The sequence below is a fragment of the Lacerta agilis genome, chromosome 2, assembly GCF_009819535.1.
Source record: "Lacerta agilis isolate rLacAgi1 chromosome 2, rLacAgi1.pri, whole genome shotgun sequence".
NCBI classification, from domain to species: Eukaryota; Metazoa; Chordata; class Lepidosauria; order Squamata; family Lacertidae; genus Lacerta; species Lacerta agilis.
The window spans coordinates 112,087,972-112,110,630 of NC_046313.1; the positions used below are offsets into that span (position 1 = coordinate 112,087,972).

The 22,659-nt window shown below is 45.8% G+C and overlaps 1 protein-coding gene across 1 annotated transcript; it reads right to left on the reverse strand.

The window, feature by feature from the left end:
• Positions 1-222: 222 nt before the first annotated feature.
• Positions 223-21,692, reverse strand: LOC117042663 (zinc finger and SCAN domain-containing protein 12-like). Its single transcript, XM_033142251.1, has 7 exons — positions 21,604-21,692; positions 19,242-19,404; positions 18,196-19,088; positions 6,957-7,047; positions 5,255-5,761; positions 2,961-3,185; positions 223-820 (listed from the first exon to the last, which is right to left on the reverse strand). Exons 3-7 carry the CDS (start codon positions 18,958-18,960, stop codon positions 270-272), a joined length of 2,139 nt encoding a protein of 712 aa, XP_032998142.1. The 5' UTR covers positions 18,961-19,088; positions 19,242-19,404; positions 21,604-21,692; the 3' UTR covers positions 223-269.
• Positions 21,693-22,659: the final 967 nt, after the last annotated feature.

Sequence of the window (22,659 nt, forward strand, 5' to 3'; positions counted from 1 at the left end):
ATTTACCACGAGTACTGGCAGCATAGGTTTATTTTTTCAGCTTTTGCCTTGCCTATGGCGTCCGGTGAACAACCTGGCCACTGAATTCTGCACCAGTTGAAGTTTCCGAACCATCTTTTTACCAGTGCCTCCTTCAAGCAGCCAGGGACCACCCTCTCTCTCAAGGAGGCATTCATCCCCCCCCTGGCCCAGGCAGCTGTCTCTGCTCCGCTTGTTTTTTTTCAGCCAGGAGGTTTTGACTCTGCCTGTTAAAAATGTCAAAATGCTCTTCACCTCTCTGCAGCCGCCCCTACTAACAGCACCACATTCCCAGCGTAAGGCTCCCCTTCGCAGTCCTCGACCTTCACGCCATTGCCCAACGCCCCCTCCTCCCCAGCCGCCTGGGGGTGCGCAACACCATTTTGCCCACGATTTAAGTGCTGCTCCGTCACCGGTTTCAACTCTGGATTGACGGGCTGCCGGTGGATGAGCTGGTGCTTGTACAAACTCGACGTGTAGCTGAACCGCCGCCCGCAGTCCAGACACGAGTAGGGCTTTTCACCCGTGTGGATCCTCTCGTGCCTCACCAAGTCCGCCTTGTCCCGGAAGCCTTTTGCGCAGAGGAAGCACCAGTGGTTTCTTTGCCCCCTGCGGTTCGGCTTTTTTCGGGGAGCTTTGGTCACTGCCACAACCCGGCTTGGGACGGCTCCCCACGGAGAGTCCCCCGCTGGCCAGTATCCACTGGAGAAGGTGCCAGCAACGCTCTCTTGGGATGTCGCTGACGGGCTGGGCTGCAAGGATCCTGGCTGCATTTCCTGGCTTGAAGACACTTTTCCATCACCTGCAAGGAGAAAGAGAGAATCCAAACAGATATCATACCTCGTTCTAAGGAAAGGATTAAAAAGATTAATATATTTCACAAATGCACACACACAAATGTTGCACCTGCAAGTAAGTGTCTCTGTTACTGCTTTTAAGATTTTCAATTTTAGACATTTCAATAATTTTACAATCATTTTAACATTTCAAAACTCGTCTTCCTTTCCCCTCTTTCTGAGGTTCCTTTAAGTTTATTTTTTGTGTTTTCTACATATTCCAGATTAACTTACTCATTTATTCATCTACGTTAAATATAAAACGGCAGGTTATTACAATAATCCTGCCAATGTCCTTATCTGTTTACAGTTTATCTGTAAATATTCAATGAACCATTTCCATTCTTTTATTAAAAGTTTGTTATCTTGATCTCTTATTCTTCTGGTAAGATTTGCCATTTCTGTATACAGTGGACCCTTGGGTTACGTTACCTTCGGGTAAAGTAAACTTTGGGTTACGGACGTGGCAAACCCAGAATTGGGTTTGCTACTTGCACATGCGCAGAAGCGCTCTGTACACCTCACGCATATGCAGAAGCGGGTCCTCTGGTTACGAAATCTTCAGGATACGGCCGGGCCTCCAGAACGGATCCCATTCGTAACCGGAGGTACCACTGCATTCCACAAGTTTTTGTATCTGTTATACTATTATAACATATAGTATCTGTTATCATTAATTACAGGCATCCAAGACCTTTTCAAACCTCTTAAAGCATGCAAATGGCTTTCATTCTATCAGTGCGAGCATTTCTTCTTCCTCCACACACTGTTCTGGGTGGGTTCTGCCAATCCAATCCTACAAGCCAATTTGGGGTGTTTGTGTGCATGTGTGGATAGGGGGAAATCTTGTTGCACTAGTGAGATAAAGTGCTGATAACGGCAAAGTGGCAAGTTTGATCCCCATATGGGATGGCTGTTCCTTCCATCTCTGCTGCTTTCTGCTGCTCCAGAGAAGCGGACACGGGGCAATGGATTCAAACTACAAGAAAGAAGATTCCACCTAAACATTAGGAAGAACTTCCTGACAGTGAGAGCTGTTGGACAGTGGAATTTGCTGCCAAGGAGTGTGGTGGAGTCTCCTTCTTTGGAGGTCTTCAAGCGGAGGCTTGACAGCCATCTGTCAGGAATGCTTTGATGGTGTTTTCTGCTTGGCAGGGGGTTGGACTGGATGGCCCTTGTGGTCTCTTCCAACTCTATGATTCTATGATTCTACGATTCTATGATTCCAGCTCTTTGGTTTATTTATTTGCATTTATATCTCACTTTTTTCTCCAAAAAAAAAGGGAGGTTAGGCTGAGAGAGGGAGAGCGTGCCTGTGTGTGACTGGCCCAAGGTCACCCATCAAGCTTCATAAGTAAGTGGGGATTTGAATCTTGGTTGCCCAGGTCCTACTCTGAAACTCTAACCCACCATAAAATACTGGATCCAGCTTAATTCACCGTTTTATGTTCAATTGCTGCACTTAGCAGCAAATCGCACCACCTCTCCCACCGAGGCGATGCAGAAGGCTCTGAAAACTCTCAAGGGAGATACCAAATCTCCGCCACATAAGTACTGTTTTGGGGGGACAGGGGGGCAGGCAGGTGTGGATGGAGTACTGAATGGGGTAACTGTGCTCTTCCAGGTGCGCAGCCTGGGAGTCATTTTGGACTCACAGATGTCCATGGAAGTGCAGGTCAATTTTGTGTCCAGGGCAGCTGTCTACCAGCTCCACCTGGTAGGCAGGCCGAGACCCTACCTGCCCATGAACTGTCTCACCAGAAGACATCTGAAGGCAGCCCTGTATCAGGAGTTTTTTAATGTTTGATGTTTTATTGCTTTATTATTAATAATAATATTCTGTTGGGAGCCGCCCAGAGTGGCTGGGGAAACCCAGCCAGACAGGCGGGGTATAAACTGTTGTTGTTGTTATTCAGGTTGACACACACACAACCGGTTCAATCTCTGGCACCCCTACTTCAAAAGAGAACCAGAAAGCAGGGGCGGCATCAGTGGCAGTGAGGAGGGAGATACACTGAAAGGGGGTCTTTGCCCGAGAGCTCCCCCGAATACAGAGCCAGCTCTGGCTGGAAGAGGTGGTCCTGGAGGGTAAGCCCAGCCTCATACCTGCACCATGGCTGCCTTCTAGGTGCTTCCTCTGGTGTCTGTTGAGGGCGGGTTTCTGAGTGAAGCTCTGTCCGCACTCAAGGCAGCTGTACGGTCTCTCTCCCGTGTGGACCGTCTGGTGACGAAGGACTTGCGAAATGTCCCGGAAACTCTTCCCGCACTCTAGGCACTCGGGTCGTTTGCGGCCCACAAGGGTCTTCGGGGGTCGGACAGTGATGCTTACACCTGTTTGGCCAGAGGCGGGGAGCGGTATGAGATCCCGCACGAGGAAGGAGCGTCGCAAGGTTTAAATAAGGTCATTTGGTTACGTGAATTTTAACCGATGCAAAACTTTTATGATTCCTTAGATGTTGGAAACTATGGTGCCAAGCAGTGTGTGTGTAAAATACGTTATTGAAAACTACCATATGTTTTGGAAAGTTACTCGTTTGCTGTTTATTTAGACACCTCTTAAAGGCAAAGGTAAAGGGTCCAGTCGAGGACGACTCTGGGGTTGCGGCGCTCATCTCACTTTACTGGCCGAGGGAGCCGGTGTTTGTCCGCAGACAGCTTCCGGGTCATGTGGCCAGCATGACTAAGCTGCTTCTGGTGAACCAGAGCAGCACAAGGAAACACCGTTTACCTTCCCGCCAGAGAGGTACCTATTTATCTACTTGCACTTCTTGCTTTCGAACTGCTAGGTTGGCAGGAGCTGGGACCGAGCAACAGGAGCTCACCCCATCGCAGGGATGCGAACTGCCGACCTTCTGATCAGAAAGCCCTAGGGCTCTGTGGTTTAACCCACAGCATCACCTGCGTCCCTTAAGACACCTCTTAAGAGATCACAAACAAATGTTGCATGATGATTCCCAAGATCAAGAAGCAGGGTTTTTTTTTGTCTATGCCTCTCTACAATTGGATGCCATTTTGAATCAAGGTTGCAGAATGAACCTTTCAAAACTGCACTGGTTTTTAGGTTTCTGGTAATTATTGAGAACGAGCCTGCTTGTAAGTAAGCAATTAAGTAAGTAAATACTGTAGATTAGATAGATACAGGTGTAACTCGAAAAATTAGAATATCGTGGAAAAGTCCATTTATGTAAGCAATTGTTTTCATTAGCTACTGGAGTTTAATATATGAGATAGACTCATGACATGCAAAGTGAGATATGTCAAGCCTTTGCTTGTTATAATTGTGATGATTATGGCGCACAGCTGATGAAAACCCCAAAGTTGAAATTGTTAATTTGGGGTTCTCATCAGCTGTACACCATAATCATCACAATTATAACAAATAAAGGCTTGACATATCTCGCTTTGCATGTCATGAGTCTATCTCATACATTAGTTTCACCTTTTAAGTTGAATTACTGAAAGAAATGAACCTTTCCACGATACTCTAATTTTTCGAGTTTTACCTGTAGATGATAGATAGATAGACAGAAATATTTTTTATAAGCTAAAAAGGGTGTCTCTTATTAATTGGGCAGCAGATTTTGTTTTTCTGTGAAGGTTATGTTTAATACAATATCTTATGGCGACTGTATCAGGAACATCTGAGAATAGACATTCCTCCTAATACTTCTTCCACTGTCTTTTTAGGAGAGGCACGCTGCTTCTCTCTCTCTCTCTCTCTCTCTCTCTCTCTCTCTCTCTCTCTCTATCACACATACACACACACACACACACACACGTGGAATTCCTCTTAGGATAATATTAGAAGAGACATTTCCTTATCTCTCACCCAGCAAGAGGGAATCACTTTGTCCCTTACAATTATTGTCCCTTACAATCATAGCAGAATGCAGAAAGCTGAATGCCCCTGATGATCCTGTGGGAAGTCCTGTGGTTTCATATTATTGTGGAATATTAAGTATATCAACACACCAGAGCTGGAATCCAAATACAGTGGTACCTTGGTTCTTAAATTTAATCTGTTCCAGGAGTCTGTTCGACTCCCGAAACGGTTCAAAAACCTAGGTGAAGCTTCCGATTGGCTGCAGGAGCTTCCTGCACTCAACCGGAAGCCACGTCAGATGTTCGGCTTCCAAAAAACGTTTGCAAAACGGAACACTCACTTCTGGGTCTGCGGTGTTTGGGAGCCGATTTGTTCAGGAGCCAAGCTGTTCAGGAACCAAGGTACCACTTGGTTACATTTTCTATCGTAAGTTGCATAGTTTCAATAATCTCGATGGAGCTGCAGGGTTTGTGCAGTTATTTAAAAGCTTTTATATTTTGTGTGTGTGCAGATTCTATTACCTCTTGAGCATATTCATCTTTTGTGGCACCTGCAAAATTGATTACGGTGTACGTACCTGTGTAGTTCTTTCCTTCCAGATGTTTTCTGAGATGTCTATTGAGGGCCGGCTTCTGGGTGAAACTCTGCCCACACTCGGAGCAGGAATACGGCTTCTCTCCGGTGTGGACTGTCTGATGCCGGAGGACATGCGAGATATCGCGGAAACTCTTGCCGCATTCCGGGCATTCGGGACGCTTGCGGCCAGTGTGGGTCTTCTGGTGTCTATCCAGCTGCCATGAATCCTGGAAGCTTTCGCCACATTCGAGGCACCAGTGGCCATGTTCCTCCAAGCGCACAACAGTCTCGTAGACCCCTTCGCTGCAGAGCGTGGCTTCGTCCCACCTCTCGAGTGGCTCCGTCTCATTCTCCTGTTCCAGATCACAGCTGCTTTCGAGGGAACCAGGCCGCCCCAATAACGTCCCGAGCATCACCGGTTGCCTGGGACTTCCTCTCTGGAAAGGACCCAGCTTGCTCCCATTCAGAGTTGTTTCTCCAGCTGAGACTGCATAGCCATCAAGGTTCACTTTCCATGAAACAGGAAAAGGAAACAGAAGGATCAGTTCTGGATTTTACTGCACAATGTTTTAAAATATACAAAAGAGGAAACCAACGCTGCCTCCACACAGCCACATTTTGATGGGGCATTTGCATGACATCTCAGACGCCCTCTCTCATTTTAGCTTCTAAAGCTCAGAGAAATCTGACTCTCTTTATCTCATTGGACAAGCCGCACAATTATCACAGGTATAAATGGCCTTTTGCTCTGCTATTCTGGTCAGTTATGGCTCTATTTACTTTGTTCTAGCAGCTAGCATTTTCCTAGATTGCTCCAGCTGTTTCCTTCTCTATGGCCTGTCCCTTCTGCGAAGGAAGAAGAAGAAGAAGAAGAAGAAGAAGAAGAAGAAGAAGAAGAAGAAGAAGAAGAATTTATATACCGCCCTATACCTGGGGGGTCTCAGGGCGGTTCACAGAATAAAATCAAGATATAAAACCACAAAATACCTAATAAAAATGAAAGCAACACATTTTAAAAGGGCATAGGATGTAAATTGGATCAACCAAAAGCCTGGTTAAAAAGGAAAGTTTTTGCCTGGCGCCTAAAGGTGTATAATGAGGCGCCAGGCAAACTTCCCTGGAATCAACTCTTATCACTTTAAGAGTTAATAAAGAGATGAAAGGAACGAAAATAAAAGCTTAAAATTGTGCGACAAACATAGACAAAGAATACCAGAAACAGCGAGATTAATTGGAAGTCTTTTTATTTAACATCAAGAATGTTTTATACTTTGGAAATTATGTTATAAACTTTGTTTCTGATTTTTGTATTGGATTGTTTTTCTTATTAATATTGTAAATATCTTTTTTTTTTTACTTTTTCTTTTTCCTTTTTGTTTTTGACTTAATGTATTCTATTTTTAATGTTGCTGTGTTTGTTAGTTGTCTGAATGTTTTTTAAAATAATAAAGTTTATAAAAGAGAGAGGGGGGGAATATTAACCACTCTCAATTTTACCTGTGGACTGCCATCTGTCCAGATTTTACTTTGTTCTGAACTAATTTTTAAGATGTATTTTAATTGATTGCCTGTTTTTATGTTCTTATGTTCTTTGTATACTGTGTTAGTTTTATGAGGTTAGTTGCCCTGAGCCCGGCTCCAGCTGGGGAGGGTGGGGTACAAATAAAAAATTATATATATTTTTATTTTTTTATTATACATACCTAGTGAGTTGGGACCCAGGCTGCCCTCCAACGGCGACCACTCGGCCTCAGGGGAGACCACAATCACCTCCTCCTCGTGCCTCCCCGGCACCTAAAAGAGCAGAGGATTCCCGTCAAGTCAACGCCTCGGAATCAGGAGGGTGAACCCTCCTCAGGGCTCACCCTGAGCAAGATCAAATCTTAAAACTTCCTCAAAAGACAACCAGGTCAAATCAGTAATGATACACTGGGCAAAGGATTTGGGACATAATATCCAGGTGGCAGATTGGGAAAGTTTATGGAAAACGGATTTGAAATTTACAGCATGCTGTACACTGAAAGAAAATGATGTACTGGTGGTATTTGACTCCTAGTAAGTTAGCAAAAGTGTATAGAAGTAGTGCTGGGAATGTAAAGAAAAAGAAGGTACCTTTTATCATATGTGGTGGTCGTGTAAGGTAATAAAAGCTTTCTGGGAGATGATATATAATGAAATGAAAAAAATGCTTAACATAACTTTTGTTTAAAAACCAGAAGCTTTTCTATTAGGAATTATGTCGGAATACGTTTCACGGATCCGCCATGGATTCATAATTAATTGGTTATTTTATGGGTTTTTTAAGGTCTACTTTTGGTATAATTGCGCGCAAAAGTGAAAGTGAAAGCATGAATGAATAGTGTGATTCACTTACAAGATTAATCCGCCTTTATTTTGTAGATCCGGTCATGTTCAAAGTTGTTAATGAGCGTTAAACTTGCTTCCCGCCCTTTTGGAGGGCAGCAACAGTGATTTTATTGGTTAAAGTACTAATGATGATGTCACGTTTGTTCCCTAATAAAAGGCAGAGGCACCCCGCTTAGGCAGGAGAAGTAGCACGAGACCGCACGTTCTTCTTATGTTCTTTTAGTTGGGTTTTAGTTGAAGTCAAGTTTAGTTTAAGGGGCTAGGAGCGGGCTGGACGGGTTGGATGGGTTTTTCTTTAGTTAGAGTTAGATCGCGGAAGATCATTCGGTTTAGCCTTAGTTAGGTTTTCTTTAGGTTTAGCCTAGGGCTAGAATTGCGGAAGATATTTCGGTTTTAGTTTATTTAGTTAGCCTCGCGGAAGATTGGGCGCGCAGGGTCTTTAAGCTTAGGAGAACTTAGCTTAGGGGACGAGCCTACGCGGGTTCTGCCGAAGCCACTAAAGATACAACCGGTGTCTGTCTTCCTTTGGGGTTAAAGGGGGGAGTAAAGTAAAAATTTTATTTCTTTAAATTGGTCCGTCTATTCAGAGTCAGGGTATATATTTTATTTCACGAGGCAACTGTTCATTAAAGAAGGCAATTAGGAACTCACACTTCATCGGAGTCGTCAATTGGCTTACTCATCATCCTTCAGACTGTGAGGCTTGGCCGGCGACCGTGCTCAAAAGCACGCGGAACGCTGGCCACTTTCCCCGCAACTGGTACCTCGTGCATAACCAATCCAAGGCCGTGCACGAGGAGCTCCAGCACCCAAACCCCGACAAGTGGTGCCCTCTCTGAGGCAAAGCGTAGTCAAAAATCGCTTCCACGAAGACTCCGGTTAAAGGCAACATATCGGAAGTGGCTCGGAAACAGACATTGAGAGGTGAGGTATAACGGCCCGGTTTATCCAGGATTTCGCTGCAGTAGCGCGAATCCACCGCTTACCCAAAGTAGTGTAAATAGAAGTCGCGCGCGTATATTTTGCCCCAAGGGGTCCCCGGGTAGAGCGGCAAGGAGTTTAGTGTAAGCCTACGGGCAGAGTAAGGTCTTCCCTAAAGCCTACGGGTGCCAGGGTCTGGCAAAAGCCTACGGGTGCCAGGGTTTTCGGTCAAAGCCTACGGGTAGGGCCGGTGTCTCCCGAAAAAGCCTACGGGTGGGAGGGAAAGGTTTTCTGGCTAAAGCCTACGGGTGCCAGGTTTTTCGGTCAAAGCCTACGGGTAGGGCCGGTAGCCCCTAGTAGAAGCCCACGGGTGGGGGCGGAGGTTTTCTGGCTAAAGCCTACGGGTGCCAGGTTTTTCGGTTAAAGCCTACGGGTAGAACCGGTGTCCCCTAGTAGAAGCCTACGGGTGGGGGAGGAAAAGTTTTGGAAAAGTGTTTAAAAAATGGGCTCCTCACTCTCAACTGCTCAAGTAAAATTTTGTGAAGATTTATTGTACCTTTTGAAAAGAAATGGTCACCCTGTCTCTGAATCAGAAGTAGAGCTTTTAGTTAAAACCATTGGGGAAATTTGTCCCTGGGTCCCTAAGGAGGGAACGAAAGATTTAGCCTCATGGGAAAGGATCGGGTTAGAATTTATGGCCAACCCGAAAATCGGAATTCCTGTACAATTAGTATGGAGCAAAGTAAGAAACTGCTTTCAACAAATCGCTCCAAGAAATGTTTTGCTTAATGGAACAGTGAATTTAGGAAATACTGCTTTTAATAGTGCCCCTGTGCTGCCGCTTGCGGTTGTGCCATTTTCGGCCCCCTCGCAGCAGCCAGTTCAGGCCCCGTTGTCGTACACGCACTCGCCCTTGTCCAATTTGTCATTGCCAGATTCATTGCCGCCTGTGCCGGTGCAGCAGACGCCGTCGGCCTTTCAAGCCCCGCCGCGGACTGCCCCACCGCCAGTCGCTCAGCAGTCATCGCAGGCCTTTTACCAGCCAGCGATTTCAAGTCAGCAGCAGCCGCGGACCTCGCTCCAAGCAACGGTCCCGCTTCCTCCATCGCAAGCCGCGCTTTTGCCAGCGATTCAGCAGCAGCAGCAGCAAGCAGCCTTTTTGCCAGCAAACCCTGCTGCCCTGCAGGCCGCGCTCAAGCCAGCAGCTCCAGTTTTGCAGCAAGCTGATTTCCAATCAACAGCAATCCAAGCTTCAATGCAAGCAGCACAACAGCAATTTACCAACCCTTCAGCACCTCCAATGCCAATGCAGATTCCAAGACAAGAGCAAAGCCAAACAATGATGATCCAGATGCCAGGACTTGCAGTACAGAGCCAACAACCTTATGCTCCAACTTCAAGTCAGCCATCTTGTCTTCATCCAACTTCAAGTCAGCCATCTTGTCTTCATCCAACTTCAAGTCAGCCATCTTGTCTTCATAGTCAGCCATCTTCAAGGCATCCAGATGTCAAAGACTCTTTAGCACCATCTAGTGGCTCATCATTTGGAAAGCATCAAGAAGATTTAAACTCACTGATGCCACCTACAGATCCAACAGCAATGCAGCCCATCTGCAGAACCCAAGCTTTGGAAGCAGCTTTGGGACAAATAGACTTTAGTGCTGATCCAATGCACATCTTTCCAGTGATTCGTGCTAATGGAGGACAACCTGCAAGATATCAAGCCATTCCTTTTGAAACACTACGTGAACTGCGAAAAGCCATACGCGAAAATGGACTTCAAGCTCCTTATACTAGAAGTTTACTTGAAGGACTGTCCACTAGTAGACTTCTGCCATCTGATTGGAAGTTGATTCTTCGCACCTTCCTGTCGCCTACAGATGCTCTTCTGTGCCTGCAAGAGTGGAAAGAAGTAGCAGCCAGACGTGCAACGCCACTTGCCACAGAAGATATGCTCACAGGATCAGGACATTACTCCAATCTCAATCAACAGCTAGCCATACCTGATGCTGCACTTGTCACCATAGCAGACATTGTAGTCAAAGCTTGGCGCAGACTACCCAATCGCACAGATGCTAGCTCAGTATCAGGATTCGCTGCAGTTAGGCAAGGTCCAAAAGAACCTTATGGGGACTTCGTGGATCGCCTGATTGTTGCAGTGGAACGCCAGATAGAAGATCGTCATGCCAGAAACATGCTGACAAAACAACTTGCCTTTGAAAATGCCAATGATGACTGCAAGAATGCCCTAACAGCAGTTGCAGCTCGTCCAGATGCCACATTGACTGAGATGCTACGCGTCTGCCAGAATGTCGGTACCCACTCCTACAAAGCACAGCTCTTGGCAGCTGCGGTACAGATGCCACGTCAAGACAGCTCTACGCCAGTCAAGAAGTGCTATGGGTGTGGAGGCGATGGGCATTTCCGGTCGCAGTGCACAACAACGCCAAGGCCTTCTGCCAAGCCGCCAGAGAGATGTCCCATCTGTCAGAAAGGATTTCATTGGGCGAATGATTGTCGCTTGAATCCACAAAACACATCACCTACCTCATCTCCAGTTCAGGGAAACGGTTCTGCGGGCCGCGCCCCGGCCCCGGTAAAACAATAGGGTGCAAGTTCAAGAACATCATGAAGGTCAACCATCCCAGAAAGGTGAACAACGCTACTCCTTATCCAGGTCATCAGGAAAAAAGAGTGATCCAGAGAGATATCTACTCTTCAGATGTCCAGAGAAAAGATGTGACCTCATCAAGCATTCAGGTTCCAGAGGTTTCATCATCTGCCTTACCTATTCAAAGGGTTCCAGTAGAGAACACAGCATTCAGTTCACCTTCTGCTGACCGCCCTTCAGTTCCTGCTGATGTTGATCCTGCTTCACAGCAAGCAATCACAGTCAAGCCTCTGATCGCAGAATTGCCTTCAACGTTGAGAAGACATCCTACTGAGATCAATCTCGCAACTCCTGAGCTTTATTCATCTTCAAATCAAGGTCAATCTGTCATTGAAGGACATTTGCCCTTGATGAAACAGCAGTGTTCAAGTTGCAACCCAGCTGATGATCACTTTCCATGTGGCCAAAGAATGCAAGTGAGTGAGCCAGCTCCCTCTTGTGGAAGCTTAAACATCACTCCAGTTAACAATGTCCACACCTTTGTGTCACCTCCAGCTTTTAAGCTCAGCCCGCCACAACCAAACAACTATCAGGAACAACAACTTCTACTGCCTCGTGTCAAAGAGGAAGTTCCATCCTGCCAGTTTGATGCACAACTGACTGAATGCCAACAGGTTCAACAGCATCAGCAACTTTTACCAACAGAGGAACCTCAAGTTTGCCAACTCAACGCCAAGCAGCTTCAGAGTTGCCAACTTCAGCAGTGCAAAAAACCCGAAGCCAAAAAGATATCTTCAAACACTGCCAACGAAGAACAAGAAGAATCTTCTGTCCCAGGTATACCACTCTTCTTAACAGAGGACTGTTACTTTTCAAATCCATGGTTTGCTCAGCAATTGCCAACATCCATTCGTGGTCCATTCCCAGACACCTCAATTTGCCTTATCCTGCCTAGGATGGATCGCCTCCCTGCCACAGTCACACTGACTGCAGGCCTAGTTCGAATCACAGATTCATCGCAGTTGCTGATTCCAGGATTTTCAACTGTTCCTTGTGTCCTAACAAAAGGTTTGGAAATTGCCAGACTCTATTTGCTTACTTCTACGCCTACAGCTCCTGTAGACTCTTTGCCTCCTCAGACAGCAATGGCGCTAATCAAGATTACAGAAGAACGCCCTCATCTCGTCTTAGAAATGGGTGGACGAAAGATCAAGGGTCTTCTTGATACAGGCGCAGATGTTACAGTGATCGCCAGAAAAGATTGGCCTGACCAGTGGGCAACGACTGTCACCCAGGAAGTCTTCGGAGTCGGAGGTTTCGAACCCGCCCACCAGAGCGTGCATCCGATTACCTTCCAGTCAGACTCAGGCTCCATGGTGCAGCTCCGTCCACTTGTTATGGATGTGCCTATCACCCTTTGGGGTAGAGACTTATTGTCTAAAGCAAGAACTGTTGTCCATACGCATTTTTGATGTGGGCCTTTGCATCAGCGCCAGTACATGCTCTTCCACTCACATGGAAGGAAGGACCCCCTGTATGGGTCGACCAATGGGCGCTGACGTCAGAAAAGCTCGCTGCAGCAGAGGCCCTAATCAAAGAGCTGCTACACCAGGATCGTGTGCAACCCTCTAATAGCCCTTGGAACACTCCAATTTTCGTCATCAAGAAGAAAAGTGGAAAATGGCGTTTGCTTCAAGACCTGAGAAAAATCAATGAAAGAATTGTTCCAATGGGTCCCCTTCAATGTGGACTTCCTAACCCTAACCTCATTCCTAGAAACCATCAGCTTGCAATCATCGATCTTAAAGATTGTTTCTTTACCATTCCACTGGCACCTGCAGATCAAGAAAAGTTCGCTTTCACTCTACCTGTGTTCAATAACACCAGACCAGCTTCCAGATACTCTTGGAAGGTACTCCCTCAAGGAATGGTGAATTCGCCGACTCTCTGCCAGAACTTTGTAGATAAAGCATTACAGCCTTTCAGAGCACAATATCCAGCCTTAGAAGTTTGTCATTACATGGATGACATCTTGATCCATGGAGAAAAGGTCTCAGAGCATCATATTGAGCATCTTACGCGCATCCTGAACTCTTTTGGGCTTTGTATTGCCCCAGAAAAGGTACAGCGCACTGCTCCATTTCATTACTTGGGTCACAGACTGCTTCAAGATACAGCCCTGCCGGAAATGCCGAGCATAGTCATTCCAGAATCCTTTACTTTAACACAATTGCAGCATCTCTTGGGACAGATAAACTGGGCTCGAAAGTCTCTAGCAGTTCCAACATCTGAACTCTCGCCATTGTTTTCTGCTCTTAAGGGACATACATCTCCTTCAGATGTTATTCCATGCACTTCTGAGATGCGTCTTGCTTTACAAGGGGTAAACACAAAACTGCACCAAATAGCTGTAGATCGTGTGCCAACAGCCAACTGCGCTCTTTCATGTGCTATCTTCACTACACCAAGATTGCCGACAGCAGCCTTATACGTTCCGGATACTTCCTCAAAGGTGGCAATCGTGGAGTGGATTCATCTTTCGCACACGCCTCAAAGGAATGTGTACCCCAGTATGGACGCTGTTGCTGATCTCCTTGTTAAGTGCAGAGGCCGTGCAATTCGCCTGAGTGGAAATGATCTGCTTTCCATCTACCTTCCTTTCTCTCAAGAACAAGTACTAACTTTGATTCAGTTTTCAGATAGTTTCCAAATTGCTATTGCAGATTTTGTCGGTTCATTCTTGTATAATCCTCCTAAGGACAAAAGATTCACTTTGTTGCAACAAGTAAACTATCACCTTTCATCCATGTTGGTGCTTCAGCCTATTCCCACTGCAAAAACTCTGTTCACAGATGGCTCCTCTTCCTATGGTGTCCTTGCATGGAAGGAGGATGGACAATGGAAAACTGTGTTTACAGAGAAACAACTTTCAGCACAAAGATCGGAACTGGCAGCTGTGATTCTCGCTTTTAAAACTTTCACTACAGAAGCATTCAACCTCGTTGTAGATTCTCAGTATGTATATAGATTGTTATCATCGCTTCCAGTTGCTTATCTGTCTCCGTCCATGGACGAAAATCTCTTTAATCTGTTCGCACAGCTTCAAGAACTACTACAGAGACGTTCATTTCCCTTTTTTGCTGCACACTTGCGCTCTCATTCTAACCTTCCAGGATTCCTGGTGGAAGGAAATGCAGTAGCAGACGCTGCCCTCAGGACTCTAGCTTTCTCCTTGTTCGACAATCCTGTGACAAGCCATGAAACTTTCCACCAATCAGCAAAGGTTCTACACAAGACCTTCAACATTCCAATGTCACAAGCAAGGGACATTATTTCATGCTGCCCTTCGTGCTCCAAGTCTCCTATCTGCTTGCCATTTGACGCTGTAAATCCTCGAGGCACGGAGGCGAATCAGCTGTGGCAGATGGATGTGACACATGTCCCAGCCCTTGCTCCAATGTCTAAGTTGCATGTCACAGTGGACACCTTTTCAGGTTTCATTTGGGCTACAGCACTGAAGGGAGAAACTACGAGGCACGTCATACAGCACTGCATGAGAACCTTTTCAGTTATGGGAAAACCTCAAGCCATTAAAACAGATAATGGCCCGGCCTATGCTTCTCAGGCCTTTAATGACTTTTGTGTGCAATGGAATATTTCCCTATCCCACGGGATTCCGTTTAATTCGACAGGCCAAGCTCTCATTGAAAGGACACACCTCACTTTCAAAACTCTGCTCCACAAACAGACCGCAGGACGTCACCTTCCAGCCTCGGAGATCCCTTTGGCAGTTGCAAAGGTGCTGTTCACCTTAAATTTTCTTCTCTTTCCACATAACAAGCCTCATTCCCCAGTGGATCTCCACTTCAAGAAAGAAGAACAGCTTCCTCGACCTTTGGTCTCTTATCGCCTCTTGCCTGACATTGAATGGCGAGGACCAGTTCCACTCATCACTTGGGGTCGTGGGTATGCTGCCGTTGCCCTTGAAGAAAAGGCTGTTTGGGTGCCTGCCAGATGTGTGCGCCCTTGGAGAGCTAAGGAACCAAGTTGAGAATATCCACCTCGTTGTTTGGCTGCACTAGTTTCCAGTGTCAAATGCAGCAACTCTTCAACTATCCTTAACCTATGCCTTTTGTTTGCCTCTGGGCGGCCTCTGGTTCCTGGCTGCCTAGATTTGTTCCAGTTATTCCCATACCTGCACTCACTAGCAGATCACCTTGATTTGCTTGCTTAACCTCCTTTCTTCTACAGGTATCGTTGTTTCTTCAGAGCTCGATGTTTCAGTACTTTCCTGAGCTCCATGAACTTTTCCTGAGTTCCAGGACTATTTCTTCTACATGGTCATGTGTAGTCGGAGAAGAAGACGACCGGCAACTCATTCATCGTCTTCATCCTCCTCTCCAATACCATTTTGCAGTTCTAAACCTGTCTTGTACTTTATATTGTACTTGTAAAAATTGCATATTTGCCTTTGTATGCTTCTTGAAATATCCGCCTCGCATATTACATGTGTTTTCCATATAGCTTGGTAATTAATGATATGGGTGTTTATATATATGATAATTTTTCTGAAATGGTTTCCATTTAGAGCGTCACAACTTTGATGATATGGAAATGTTTATGTAAGGTTAAAAACATCATCTTTGTGCAGTTCTAGTCATAGACATATTTATACATATATGTTTTATTTCAATAATCCTAAATCTCCACGTTGTGCTTGCAAAAGTTGTAGTTCAAAATGTGGTAACACTTATATGCCTTATTTGAAATATTTTCCCTGGTCAAAGAATTGGTCATTCTCGGATTTGTTCAAGATATATGTGTCAAGTCTGGTGGCGTCCTACCCTTTTAGTACCCCTATTTTCTTTGAAGAATACCCCTCTATATGCTACCTTTTGGCAGTAAACCAGGTTCCCAGCTTTTCCCTTCACTCTGTTTCCTGCTGTTGATGGGAGACCTTTATGTAGTTGGTTTAATTCCCATCTCGTTTCGCTGGAAACCCTTGCGTAGATGGTTTAAATCCTCATCCTGGCTGGGACACCTTTATGTAGGTAGCTTAAATCCCCTCTTATGGCGAAAACCACTTGTACATAGGTGGCTTAAATCCCCTCTCTGGAATCGGACCCTAGTTCCCCGTTACCTGTGGTCGCTGTGGTAAGTCCAGAATCTAAAGTTCCCTCGATTCTGTAGCCTCAGAGCCACAACCCTTTTATGTTTCCTTATCCATTTTCCTTAGTTTCCAAAAAAAAAATTAAAAAAAAAATGGGGGAGGGGTCTGGGTAGGCCATGTAGCCCCAGCTCTAGTTATACTTTAATTTTGGGTCCCGGATCGGGACCTCTCTTATGTTTGGGCAGTCGTTATCCGTTATTTTTAATTTTGGACCTGCATCAGGTCCTCTCTTGTGTTTGGGGAGTAATTTGTTGTTTTACGCTGCACGCGAAAGTATACATGCTTATGAGGTGATTTGTTGTGTTACATTACATATTGAAGTATTTATATATGCCTAGAAGGTTTATAGTGTATCGGATCGATCATTTTTTATGTTCGGCTAGTGGTTTGTTATTTTCATGACTTTATTGCTACATTATTGTACAAGTATTTCCTCCTATGAAAGGGGTGGATGTTGATGGTTTTGCTGGTGTTTATATCACAGTCTTGATGTGGACACTGTCAGCACTGTTGACGCTTTGCCCTTTCATGTCGAGTTCTATATCTAAACAAATGGTAATGTTTGTGTCAGATAAATGCTTATGATATTTCTAACCTTCCTTTTTATATAACTAAATCAAAAATAATTTAATTTAAAACAAAAAAAGAAAGATGATATGTCGGAATACGTTTCACGGATCCGCCATGGATTCATAATTAATTGGTTATTTTATGGGTTTTTTAAGGTCTACTTTTGGTATAATTGCGCGCAAAAGTGAAAGTGAAAGCATGAATGAATAGTGTGATTCACTTACAAGATTAATCCGCCTTTATTTTGTAGATCCGGTCATGTTCAAAGTTGTTAATGAGCGTTAAACTTGCTTCCCGCCCTTTTGGAGGGCAGCAACAGTGATTTTATTGGTTAAAGTACTAATGATGATGTCACGTTTGTTCCCTAATAAAAGGCAGAGGCACCCCGCTTAGGCAGGAGAAGTAGCACGAGACCGCACGTTCTTCTTATGTTCTTTTAGTTGGGTTTTAGTTGAAGTCAAGTTTAGTTTAAGGGGCTAGGAGCGGGCTGGACGGGTTGGATGGGTTTTTCTTTAGTTAGAGTTAGATCGCGGAAGATCATTCGGTTTAGCCTTAGTTAGGTTTTCTTTAGGTTTAGCCTAGGGCTAGAATTGCGGAAGATATTTCGGTTTTAGTTTATTTAGTTAGCCTCGCGGAAGATTGGGCGCGCAGGGTCTTTAAGCTTAGGAGAACTTAGCTTAGGGGATGAGCCTACGCGGGTTCTGCCGAAGCCACTAAAGATACAACCGGTGTCTGTCTTCCTTTGGGGTTAAAGGGGGGAGTAAAGTAAAATTTTTATTTCTTTAAATTGGTCCGTCTATTCAGAGTCAGGGTATATATTTTATTTCACGAGGCAACTGTTCATTAAAGAAGGCAATTAGGAACTCACACTTCATCGGAGTCGTCAATTGGCTTACTCATCATCCTTCAGACTGTGAGGCTTGGCCGGCGACCGTGCTCAAAAGCACGCGGAACGCTGGCCACTTTCCCCGCAACTGGTACCTCGTGCATAACCAATCCAAGGCCGTGCACGAGGAGCTCCAGCACCCAAACCCCGACAGAATTATAGGTGCTGATATTCCAAAAAAGACTTTTTATATATACAACTGCTGCACTGATGTTACTAGCCCAGAGGTGGAAAGAAGAAAGAGCTCCTACCAGAGAGGAATTGCAAACTAAGTTGATGGACTGTATACCAAAAGGACAAAAACTTTTTAAAAGAATGGGATTTTTTAAAAACCTATTTGGATTGTTAGAATTTTATATTTCTAAAGTCAAATAAAAAATGATTTAAAATAAAATCTTAAAACTTTCTCCCCTTTACCTCGGCCTCTGGTTGCTGGCGTCTGAGGAAATCTTCGGCCAGGGCCACCGCCTGGGAACAGGCCTGAGGGCCACATTCCCTGACCCAGCTCTGCATCTCCGGAGGCAGGATGGTCAGGAACTGCTCCAAGATCACCAGCTCCAGGATCTGCTCCTTCGTGTGCTTCTCTGGCTTCAGCCACTGCCAGCAGAGCTCCCGGAGCTTCTTGCAAACCTCTCGGGGTCCCTCGGCTTCCTGGTAGCCAAACTGCCCGAAATGTCTGCCCCGCGCATCGGTGCTAGTGTCGTCCTTTCCCACGGCCTCTTTTTCCGACGTCCTGTTTTCTCCAGCGGCTGGATTGCTAAAGGCTGCTGGAGCTCCTCTGCCACTGCCTACCAGAAGCTGAGCGACTCCATCTCCGCTGGGCCACTGGCCAGCAACTGTCACGGCCTCACAAGAGCCCCACAGCAACGGTTTTGACGGCTGTTGGCTTCCCCACCCGGAGGGAAAGGGCTGCACGGCCTTTAGGACCTCCTGCCACTGAGTTTCCCAGCGTTGCGCCAAGCCCTCCTCAGACCCCTGCGTCAACTCTTGGGGGGGCACCCAGCCCAGAAGCTCCCCGATGGTCCCAACCTGGATGACGCGAGGGACCACCCGTTCCCCTTCGGATTCCAGAAGCCCCGCTTGGGATTCCTCCCTCAGTTTCGTGCCAGGGATCGTCTCATGTTCTAGAACGTTCTGCAAAGGGAAACTCATCACTCCGCCGGCCCTCAGCTCGGCAGCCATTTTGTCCGACGGCGTTGAACACCGGAGGCAATCTCCACAGAGAGCGTAGAAAGTATTATTTTAAGCTGGAAAACCCATCACCGGAAGGACGAGGGTTCCGAAATGTTGCCACATCGAGACCTGCAAGCCTAAAACAAACAAACAAACAGAAAATTTGTAGCATTCTCCTTTAAAAAGAGCTAAACAAAGAGTTTACTCCTTCTTATCCATTGTGTGAGAGACTTGTGCCATTGTGGATGTACCACAGGTGCTGCCAGGGAGGACTTTGTCATCAATCGCACCTCCTTTAAAATAAGCGGATCTCATGTTTTCATCTGCCAGGCTGATTCCTCCAGGTTCCACCAGCAGGATCTGTCGCCGGTGCCGCAAGTCACTCCTGTCAAATGGTGACTTTATGCTGGATTCAGCAAAATGTCCAGCCAGCAAGAACGGAACTTCTTTTCCCTGAAGGAAGAAGACAAAAGATGGAATAAATAAGCCAAACCAAGCTGTTTTGGCTGATGAGTTGTTCTGAAAAAGAAACCATATTTTAATCCTTCAGGCCAAGCATCTGCCTTGCATGATCCTGGGTTCAATCTTTGGCATCTCCATGCAGGGCTTGGGATAAGCTGACTTTCCATGTTGATAACAACAACAATTTATACCCCGCCCATCTGGCTGGATTTCCCCAGCCACTCTGGGCAGCTCCCAACAGATTATGAATAATAATAATAATAATAAAGCAATAATAATAATAATAAAGCAAAAAACATCAAACATTAAAATTTCCCTAAACAGGGTTGCCTTCAGATGTCTTCTGAAAGTCAGATAGTTGTTTATTTCCTTGACTTCTGATGGGGGGTGGTGGTTCCCACAGGGCAGACACCACTACCGAGAAGGCCTTGCCTTTTTTCTGAGCGTGCTCATTCAACTCTTCCCTTTCCTCCAGTCACTTTCTTCATGATCAGAGCTTGTGCAGCTAGACTGAACCTTTTCTTTTTCTATATGCACAACTGCAAATATAACTGGCAAGCTTTTAAAAGCCTCAGGCCCTTATGCCAGGGTACCAGTTAAAAGCGCTTTGCTAAACTGGGCCTGCTGTCCGGATCTAGCAGCTGACGCAACATCATGGAAAGAACATTTCAGTTCTGAGTTAGATGGACCAATGGCCCAACATAGTCTGTAGAGGGACCAATGCTCGTCTCCTTTGTTATTTTGTCCTCTCAACAACCCAGTTAAGTAGTCTTTAGCCTGAGAGAGAACGTGAAGGGCTAAAAGTCTCTCAATGAGCTTTACAGCCACGTGGAGACTTGAACTCGCGTCTCCCTCTTCCTAGTCCAGCACTCCAACTCGGCGTGACTGACCTATGTAGCCCTCCAGAGGTCAGGGATGATGCGAGCTGTTAGTAGTTCGAATATCAGACTTGGACCTGAGCGACCAGAGTTAAAATTATCCCACAATCATGAAACCCACTAAGTGACCGTAGGCCATTCACTGCCTCTCAACCTGACCTACCTGGCAGGGTCGTTGTGAGGATTAAATGAGGAGGAAGAGAACCCATGTAGGCCACACCTTTAGCTCCTTGTAGGAAGAGGTGAGATACAAATGCATTAAGTTCTCTAAGCATATGGCACAAAAAGAGGGAATATATATATATATATATATATATAGGAATAAAATAAATCACGCTCCCAGTGTTATTATTAGATAAATGATTCTCGGTAATACCTATTCTTCTTTTGAATCCATTTGCTTACACACCTGGTTAATTCCATAATTTTAAGCTTGCTCACAATCCTACCCGAAGGCACCTTTGCTGTTTCACACCCCTGACACTCCTTAGCAAACAACCTCAAATTTAACTTTTAAGTAAAAAAACAACAACCCAAAACAGAGTTTTGTGTAAAGAGTTACCCTACCACCCCCTTATTATCTCAACTAGGACGCCCGGTTGATTATTGTGTGACTTTTTCCCTCGTTGTGGACCAAGATAAGCAAAAACTGCAAAATTTCTAGGAGTTGCTGTTAGAAACTCCTAGAAACTTTCTAGGAGTTGCTGTTAGAAACTCACAACAATGAGCTTTTGATTTTGTGTGGTTTTTAATTTAAATTGGGCAGCCTTGTCTGCTTAGCTGCCTTCATATATGTCTGTTATTTGTGCACAAATTGCAATGCTTGGTGGTTGGTTAAAAATATTGATCTACCAGGATGTTCTACGGCACAACTTCAATGTGTATTAAGGGGGAGACGTTCCTCTTAAAAGCCTCCCCACTTTTGCAAGAATCCTCTATCGAACCACTCCGTCTTCACTTTTTCGTCTCTCCGCCCCCACCACCGCAATTGCATGAAAGTGACATTCCCATCCTAAAACACCAAAAAGATGCAATGGCACACCGTAGCATTTATGAAGGAGAAATAAAATACTTTAGAAGCAGGAGGAGAAGAAGAAGGAGGAAAAGGAGAAGCGACCCTGTAGTTGTAGACAGAGGTGGTGCATACGGTATGTACAGGGAAACACATGTACAGGAAAACATACGAAAATCGGTTTTATCAGAGATCTAGGTCAAAAGTGAACGGAAGTGGCAGAGGGCAACGGTTTGCAATCTGCTCTGCACCACTTTCACATTTAGAAACACCTCTTTCCCCCTCCTCAATGCAACTCACAGCACATCCTGCCCCACTGCGCTGGATCTGCTTCAGCCCCACAGAGGCACCTAGCTGTCCTCTTTCTGGTCTGGCTGTATCCTGCAACAGAGGGGCTGGAAGGGGGGGAGGGGAGCATCCAGAACAGGAAGTGGGCAGCCCTAATTTGTTTCCCCTTCACCCCCAACTCCTCAGTCTCTCTAGGAACCAAAGCACTCACAAATGTAACCCTTCATGAGCCTGTAGAAAAAACCCAAACCCCAACCAACCAGAGACACACCTTTACCCTCACGATATTATAAAACACACATTTTTATAGAGAAATATTGGAGGGTATGGAATAGGATGTCCCCATTTTCATCATGTTGTTGCGAATGCACTCAGCTGTGCAAATCCCCACAGAGCTGGGAGGGATCCCGAGGGTTATCTAGTCCAACCCCTGCAAATGCGGCAGTTACCTATTGGAAGAAGCTTGAACTCTGGACCTCCTGCATGCAAACCGCGTGCTCTTCCAGTGAGCCGCGCGGCACCTCCCCAAGGGCAATGGATGCACTTTGCATATGCTCAGAGGGCTACCGGAGACCCTTCATATTCCTGCCTGCCATGACGCAGGCTCTCAAAAGCTGGGAACCTCATCTGTCCCAAGCACAAGTTCTGTACCCATGTTGGAAGGTCCCCTGCCCCGCTCTGCCCAGGGCAATGCAGCCCCACCAACAACTCAGCCGCGGCACCAAAGGAGTTAAAGGGCTTGAGTTAGAGAGTCCTAGAGAGGACAGGAAATGGTGAGTGCATGGGGGAACTAAAACACCAGAGGAATCTTCCGGCCATGTGCACCTTTCTTTCTCTTCCCTTCTTTCTTTGGAGGAAGCTGGGCTGTTTAAAGCGGTATGATACCGCCTTAAGTGTATAGTGCAGATGGGGCCTTGTCAAGGTCATTAACTTCAGCTGCTCTACATAAGAAGAGCTTCTGGATCAGGCCAATAGTTCATCTAGTCCAGCATGTGCTGGCCCCGGGGGTGCCCGGCACAGAGGACACCGGGTGGGAAGGCCAGAAACTCAACTGAGGCCGAGCGGGGC

Excerpts from the sequence above, each read along its gene's own strand:
- LOC117042663 (XM_033142251.1), bottom strand. The coding sequence starts at position 18,960 with ATGGCTGCCGAGCTGAGGGCCGGCGGAGTGATGAGTTTCCCTTTGCAG. Across the intron at positions 3,186-5,254 it reads GGAAGGAAAGAACTACACAG|GTGTAAGCATCACTGTCCGA; the intron begins GTACGTACACCG and ends CTGGCCAAACAG. Across the intron at positions 821-2,960 it reads AGAAGGCAGCCATGGTGCAG|GTGATGGAAAAGTGTCTTCA; the intron begins GTATGAGGCTGG and ends TTCTCCTTGCAG.